The sequence below is a fragment of the Schistocerca nitens genome, unplaced genomic scaffold (genome assembly GCF_023898315.1).
Source record: "Schistocerca nitens isolate TAMUIC-IGC-003100 unplaced genomic scaffold, iqSchNite1.1 HiC_scaffold_488, whole genome shotgun sequence".
Lineage (NCBI taxonomy): Eukaryota > Metazoa > Arthropoda > Insecta > Orthoptera > Acrididae > Schistocerca > Schistocerca nitens.
Window position 1 is genome coordinate 96,017 of NW_026046021.1, and position 8,507 is coordinate 104,523.

General features: G+C 58.4%; 1 protein-coding gene across 1 annotated transcript; it reads left to right on the forward strand.

Annotated features, from left to right (window-relative positions):
- Positions 1 to 1,578: 1,578 nt before the first annotated feature.
- Positions 1,579 to 2,358, forward strand: LOC126232414 (uncharacterized). Its single transcript, XM_049942676.1, has one exon. The coding sequence runs from the start codon at positions 1,579 to 1,581 to the stop codon at positions 2,356 to 2,358; it is 780 nt and encodes a 259-aa protein (XP_049798633.1).
- Positions 2,359 to 8,507: the final 6,149 nt, after the last annotated feature.

Below are 8,507 nucleotides of genomic sequence, written 5' to 3' on the forward strand. Positions count from 1 at the left end.
TGTTGTTGTAGTATACCACGGTGGGTTTTTTTTCCCATCCCTCACAGTTCGACACTCGGCACGTACCTGTCTAAAAACGCATTTTTACCATTGCCTTGCACTTTCTCCATGAACACTCAACATTGTCAGTGTCGGAACAGGCATTTGCCTTTTCATCTGTCGGGTCGTCTGCAAATCTGCCTTCTATTACTCTTGCTAGCCAAAACAGATAGATACACCGTCCTCCCTGCAACGGCCTTATGATCACTGCGTCCCTGTTCTGCACATACAGAGTCGAAACACGTTCGGGTCTGTTTGTCATCCGTAGGTCCACGATGTTATCTCCACGAGTCGGTTCTCTGTTCATTTTGCTCGAGGTGATTTTCGGACAGTGCACTCAGTATAATGTCACTCGATGCTCTCTGTCCCCCTACCACCCGTCCTGAACATCATCTGAGTGTCCCAGTCTATATCGGGTAAATTGAAATCTCCACCTAAGACCCTAACATGCTGAGGAAAATGTATGTGAAATGTGTTTCCAAAATCCGTCTCTCCGTTGTTCTGCCACTAATGCTGCTGCGTCGGGAGGTCGGTCAAAGGAGCCAATTATTATTAAACCTAGCTCGGTTGTTGGGTGTAACCTCCACCCACAATATTTCACAGGAACCATCCACCTCTACTTCACTACAGGATCAAAACTACTACTCAAACAGCGACGAACACACCACCACCGGTTGCATGCAATCGAGCCTTTCTAAAACACCGTCTGTACCTTTGTGACAATTTCGGCAGAATTTATCCCTGGCGTCAGCCAGCTTTCTGTACCTTATCACGATTGCAGAGCTTCGGTGCTTTCTCTGTCAGCGCTTGCGGTTCCGGTACTGTACCAACGCAGCTTCGACAGTTGACAATTAACAAACGATACCGATTGCTGCTTGGTCCCCGCACCCGTTGAGGCTGCTGTTGCCCCCTTTCTGTACTTGCCCAAGGCCATCTAACCTAACAAAACCGCCCAGCCCACGCCACACAACCCCTGCTACCCGTGTAGCCGCTTGTTGCGTGTAGTGCTCTCCACCTAAGACTATAACATGCCTTCGACATTCGCAGTGTACAACACCTTAGGTTAGGGTTGGCGTCGCTTGGGTTAGGTTAGGTTACGTTAGGTGGACGTGGGTTAGGTTAAGGGTTAAAGTTAGGTTAGGCGTCAAAGTTAGGTTAAGCGTTCGGACGTGAGGCGTCAGGTGGCCGCACCTACCTTACGGCCGGACATCTTAGGTTAGGCTAAGGGCGCCGAGGTCACGTTACGTTCACCTTCGGGCGCCACACGTAGCTGTCACAGGTAGGTAGTAGTTCGGTCGGTCGGTCGTCGGCAAGCCGCAAAAAACTACAGACGACGTCGACAACAAGACCGAGCAGGAGGCAGATATATACCGAGCGCCAAAGAGACCGACCACACACACACACACACACACACACACACAAAACAACAAACACCACCCACCGGCCAAAGGGGCACCAAAAAAACCCACAAAGCCGAGCACCACACGTCGCGACCAGAGGCAACCCGCAACCGCAACGGCGCTTTCCGCACCGGGCCGGATGCACGTACGACAACACCGCTACCCGTACACAAGGCCTCCCATTGCACACAGCCGCTCTGTGTTCAACATCATCAATGGCGCGCCCGCGGCTCGTCGCGGTCGCAGCCATGACGCCGCCGCCACTTTTGCACCAACACATTCACGCACCGCAAAACAGCTCGCCGACCCACCGACACAGCACAGCCGACAAACAAAAACAACCGCGGCGGCGGCAACAAAACAAAACAAACACCTCGCACCAAGCGTCCGACAGAAAACAAACGGACAGGCACACAGGCCTCTGCTAACGACCACGACACAGCGGCACGCTGCCCCTTTCCCGCCACTCTCGATTCACAGCGCACGCGACCCCGTCGTCGACGACGACACGCGACGGGCTCGCTTCCCGCAACCTACACCTTTCCGCCACTACGCACGGCTCCACCCGACGCCCGTCGCAACGGCACTACTGCACGCACTATCACCCCCGCCGCCGCCGCCGCCGCCGCCGCCTCCTCCTCTCTCCCCCTTCCCGTACACAACAACACAGCCAAAAACACACTCACGACCCAAACATAACAACATGGCACGTGCATCGGCGCACACCCCCAACCAGTCACCGTCGACACAACCACACGCAAGGCACGGAAAAACCGGCGTCCTTCCACGTTGCCATCAAAGCAGCACAAACAACCACACAGGAGGAACCACCAACAACTGCCGGCCGGCCGGCAACCACCAAACGCACATTCCCGCTCGCCACCACACACCTCTCGGCAGCCGTTTCGCAAAGACATGACATGACATGACGCGACATCATCGCATCACGGGCGACGCACGCACACCGACCCACTTTCCCGCCCGTCTCTCTCTCTCTTTTTCTTCCGACGCCTTCGGCCGAGCACACACGTACGTGGCACAACGCCCAACACAGTCACACACAGTCGACAGGCGCACGCCCAGGCACGCAACGACGCAGCGCAGCAAAGGCGCCCGCGACACATACCTCCTCTCCCGTCTCGCCGCCGACCGCCAGCCAGCCACTCGCAATGTGCACTGGCCAACCGGACACACGTCCACCGCGCCGCCTCCGACCACCCGCCAGGGGGCGCTCACGTCCGCGACAACAGCGCGGCCCGCCGCCGGGCGGGCCCAGCCCGGCCCAGGCGGCGCGCGCTGCTCTGCACTCGGCGCGCCGCGCCACACATCCTGCTGCAGACCGGGCTCGTCTCTCTGTACGCGTCTGCGTCTGCCCGCATCTCATCTTCCTGCGCATCAACACAAACGAGGCCACGTGAGCAAACCCCCGTCACAACGCCACATCACGCACTGCCTTGTCGACCGCCTAAATAAATGCACTCACCCACCAGCCATCCGCTTCGTCCTCTTCTTGCTTACTCGTTGTTCGTCGTTGTTGCTGCTGCACCAGCACCAGCACCAGCACCGGCGGCGGCGGCGGCGGCGGCGGCGGCGGCGGCGGCGGCGGCGGCGGCGGCGGCGGCGGCGGCGGCAGCGGCAGCGGCAGCGCACACAGCCCCCAGCCGGCCGCATCCGAGGGGGCCCCGCCGCCAGCGTCGCCTCCTTGGGCACAGGTGCGGTGCTGTGGCCGCCCATCCAACCGCATTTGCTGGCCGTCCCAGCCGCCAGGCAGGCGTTCCCACTGCCGCGCACCGCCTCTGCTGCAGAAGACGAACAAACGAAACGTACAAACATACACGCACCCGAAGCGTGGCCACACACGGACGGGACCGACAGGCTCCAAGGCGACCAAACGATGGAAAAACAAACACAAAAACAAAAGACACGCGAGCGAGCGAGCAAGCACGCAGTCGCCTCGCCTCTGTCCTCCCGCCCCCGCCCTTCTCCCCACCACATGCCCACAAACACCACCGCCTGCCCGCATCTCCACATTCGCCCCCTCCATTTGTTCCCTTGCGTTCGTTCCTTCCTTCCTTCCATGTGTCTGCGTGCGCGGCGCCTCTCCAACATCCGCCGTCCGTCCGTCCCGTTTTCGCCGTACCACACGCCACCGTCGGCGCCGCCTCGCCTCCTCCCAGTCCACCACCGCCGCCGCCCCTGTCCGCCCCGCACACCACCATACACCGCTGCTTGTCCCGGCCGTTGCCACCAAAGGCGCCAGCCGCAAACCGCGCCAAACGCCGCAGCGCGCGTGCGTCCTTCCTTCTTGCTTGCTTCTCCGTGCCGACGCTGCCTCTATTCCCGCACCCATTCGGCCGACAAGCACTGGCGTCGACGACACAGCCGTTGGGCTCCGGCACTGCGCGTACCGGAGTTACACGCGCACCCCCCCTCGCGAACGCACGACTCATTCTCTTTGTTGTTTCTCCTCTTTCTTACGTCTTCGTTTCTTGTTTGTTTGTTTGTTTGTTTTTTTTTTTTTCCTCCCACCGCCGCATGTGACACAATGGCCTCCCTCCCCCTTTCGTTCGTTGTCGCCGCTTTGTTTCTCTTTCTCATTGGTGCACGTCCGACGCGCTCCATTTCCACCACACCACGGCCATCGGCCTCCTCAACGGGCAGGCGCAGTGTGCCATTCTCCGGCGCACAAGCACACCGCGCGGCTCGCTCTCCTCGCCCCCACGCCACGCCACGCCACGCAGCACAAATGATGCTGTCTCGCAACACGACACACGGTGCGCACACCCCCGACCACGCGGCTCTTAAAAGGCATGGCACCGGCGACATGCGCCGCCCCGGCCCGCATCCGTCGTCTCACGTTCACTGCCGGCCGCGTCTGAGGCTACAACCGCACCACAACAACGGTCCCCTCCCGGCAACACATTTGTTGCACAAACACAACCGCCGAGCGCAGCGCGAGCCACCCACACGCGCCCTCCCCGTCTTTAAAAGCCTCCGCGTCTCCTTTCTCCTTTCGCGCCCCTCCCATCTCCCGAATATGCCAGCAGCGGTGCCACTACCGCGAAACGGACACGCCTTCCGGGCCACATGCAAGGGCACGCCCACCACCAACTACTGCCATATTCGCGGACGCAGTTAGGCAACACGCAACGCACTCTCCACCTACTTTCTCTCTCTCGTCCATTCTCTTTAAAACACACGAACCAACCAACCACGGCTAACACACTTTTTCGCGACACCTTTGACTGCGTTATCTTGACCGTGACGGCAGCTATCGACCTTCCAATTCCCCACTAAACACACACACACCCCTACATACACACCCTTCGCTACACCGGACAACAACAGCGTACACAACAGGAGGGCACACGAAACGGCAGGCAAGGGCAACGCATTCTCATAGATTCCTCCTCCGAGCCATGTCGGCGAACGTTTCATCCGGGAAGGCAATGCAATTCAGCCGTCACCACGGCCGACACCTGCAGCCGCGCCGTAAACGCCTTTCAGTGCGGCTGCAATGCACGGGAACGTTCCGTTGCTATAGACAGCGCCTCTCCGTTTTTCCCTGCTTCGTTTTCCGGTGATTGCTTCTCCATTTTGTTTGTTTTATTACTTTCCGTTCCCCTCCTCCACCATTGTTTCCGTCCCCAACAGTTTTGCTCATTCCACACGTTCTGCCCAGACACGACACTCGACCGATCAAAGGTCAGCCTTTCGTCACCGTTCGCGGCGCCGACGGTGCCACAGTGCGACTGGTGTGAACACCGACACGTTGCCATGACGCCGGTGTACCGCGCCGATATTGACAGTTACTCAGAGCCGCCGGATCGGATCACATCACCGACACACCTGCCATTTCACACCGGGGGACACAGACCAACGAAACGCGTGTACGCCCATAACAACAAACAACGACCGTCGTCGTCTAGCCTCACGCTTACTGTACTCAACCGAACACACGTGCACCGTGAATGACGTGCGTGCGCACAACAGTCCAATCAATCATCAGTCAAACTGCAGAAACGGCTATCATCAAATCAAGGGCCAAATAGGTACACCACCGTGCGTGTCGCCTACCCCACCCGCCCGTACATTTCTTGGCGACTTCGTAATGGATGATAGTACGACACGTCCATTTAAAACGTCACCAACACACACACACCAACGCGCCGTACAGCAAAGGGAATAGTCGACGGCAACACAACATTTCACCCTCGCCATCATGTATGATGTGACAACAGACGGCCGTAACGGTGACATCCAACAATCAATCAATCGCGAGGACTTTCAATTGCAGTCACGTGACTAACCGGGCAGACGGAGACAAAGACATGAATCAGCGCCACAGACAGCACCAACACCTCCTATCGATCTATCTGTGTGTCGACAAACAACCACGCCAAGACTCGTGCACGCATTCCACGTCACACCGGCGGCAACCAAACCCTCGCGGCCGTACCCCAGTAACCACAACCACAACCACATTCGAGACCACACCACCACGGCACAGCAGCACCACCAGCTGCCTCGCAACCAACCAAACCGGGTAGCTATGCCGCCCCTCTCACTCACTCACTCACTCACACACACACAAACAATTCCGCTCTTCCCGCAAAGGCAATTTGGTGGCCCTGAAAAGGGCCGTTTTGCCGCTCTCGCAACGGAGGGAGCTTCCTTCCTTCCTTCCTTCCTTCCTTCCTTCCTTCCTTCCAAGAGCCGAAGTAACAACCTCCTCCTTACTTGGAGCTCGTGTACTTGGTCACCGCCTTCGTGCCCTCGCTCACGGCGTGCTTGGCCAGCTCGCCAGGCAGCAAGAGCCGCACAGCCGTCTGGATCTCGCGGGACGTGATGGTCGAGCGCTTGTTGTAGTGCGCCAGGCGAGACGCCTCGGCCGCAATGCGCTCGAAAATGTCGTTCACGAAGCTGTTCATGATGCTCATCGCCTTCGACGAGATGCCCGTGTCGGGGTGCACCTGCTTCAGCACCTTGTAGATGTAGATGGCATAGCTCTCCTTCCTCTTGCGCTTCTTCTTCTTGTCGCCCTTCGAAATGTTCTTCTGCGCCTTGCCGGCCTTCTTGGCGGCCTTCCCGCTAGTCTTGGGCGGCATCTCGAACGTACAACAACAGGCAGCAAGCGCTCCGCTCTAGTCAGCGTCTCCCCACACAGTGGCACCCGCCGCTACCGCAACACCGCACCTTTACCAGCTCGCCCTGTTGCGGCCGCCGACCAATGGGGCGCGCGCGCAACCGGCCGCCGCACCCGAGCCCATAAAGGGACCCCCACCCCTCCACCACCCACCACCAAGCCACGTACTCCCTCCCCCTCAGGGAGCGGAGACGAGGCGGACCGCCCCCTCGTCATCGACGAATCCAGAGAGACTACCGAGCCTCAAACACCCGGCACCGACGGGGATGGGTTCCAGAGAGCGCGGAAAACTGCCCGCCCAGCCGCCCCCCAGCAAGCGAGAGGCATTGCCTCTACTAGCAACAAGTTCTTGCCACTCTCAGACGAGGACGAAGCGGTACCCGCGACCAGTGATGCGCCACAACCAACACACGCACCAAGACATAGACTCCCGCCCATAATTGCCGAATTCGACAAAAACTACGAGGAGCTTCACTCCCTCGTCAGTAACTGCCTGGGAGAGAAGCAGTTTACTGCAAAGTCCGCCGGAGGGGACAAAATTAAACTTATGTTCAGAGAGCTGGACGATTACACCGCTGTGAAGGCCCTGCTCTCTGAACACAAAGTCCCCCATTACACCTTCCCCACAGCCAGGCAACGACTGATGAAGCTAGTAATCAGGGACTTACCCCGCAAAGTGGGCACAGATGCCATTAGGAAGGACCTGCGGAGGCAGGGCTACGAAGTTAATGGCGTCACCCACATGCGAGAAGTATACAGTGGCAACAAATGGCCACTGTATCAAGTCAACTTGCCTGACACCCCTCAAAACAGGCTAAAACAAATTACACACGTCCTGTCAGTGCCTGTCACCATCGAACCGCTGCGCAGGAAAAGTGGCAACGTGCAGTGCTACAACTGCCAGGGATTAGGGCACGTTGCCAAGCACTGCGACATGCCAACCCGGTGTATGAAATGCGCAGAAGGGCACCCCACATCCGAGTGCTCCTTAGAGAGAGGCGACCCCAAAAGCAAGTGCGCCCTATGCGGCGAATCTGGACACGGCGCCTTCTACCAAGGCTGCCGTGTACAAAAAGAGTACCGCCTACGCGCACAAGGCACCAAGACCCCCGCCACACAAAAAACCAATCGTGGCGCCGGTCCTAAGAACTCGAGAGCACCGGCCAAACCACAACCACGTCCAACAACACGACCGCGAGGTGGCGCAAGCTACGCGAGCGTGGCAGGCACCGACAGGAGTCAACAAACAACTCCCACAATACTCTCAGCCCAGCGGCCGTTCCCCGCTAACGGAGAAACGTCCAGGGAAGCCTCCCCCCCTCAAACTCCTAAGTCCAGTCTGCAGCCAGTAGCGGCAGCTGAGTGCTCGTCACAAGGCCCTCAGCCCAGCACTTCTGAAGAGAGTGCAAATGCCCTACGGCCGCCTGGTGTCGTGGAGCAAACGTTAGGCCTCCTAACGCAACTGCTCCACGAAATCAGGCAACAGAACGCCCAAATTCTAACCGCCATCAATTTGGTGCTCCAAGGGTCGCACAACAATGCGACTACAGCAGTGAAATCCTTCCCCCAGTGATGGATAGACGACCCCACATCCAAGGACTCAGAATGTGCGTCTTCAACGCAAACGGTATCGTCGGCCAAAACAACGAGTTCCGCGAGTTCCTACGCGACGAAAACATAGACGTATGTATGGTGGCCGAGACACACCTAAAACCGGGTGTAAGGGTGTCGGTACCCAACTACAACTGCTATAGGACCGACCGGCCCACCGCTGGAGGCGGGGTAGCAACATACGTCAAACGCGGAATCCCCCATTACCAGGTCCACCCACCAGCAACTAGGCAAATAGAAACAGTAGCAATAGAGATTGCCACTGTCACAGGGCCCCTCACTGTCGTTGCAGCATATCGCCCTCCCTCCTA

Coding starts and splice junctions, on each gene's coding strand:
- LOC126232414 (XM_049942676.1), top strand. CDS start 1,579: ATGCACGTACGACAACACCGCTACCCGTACACAAGGCCTCCCATTGCA.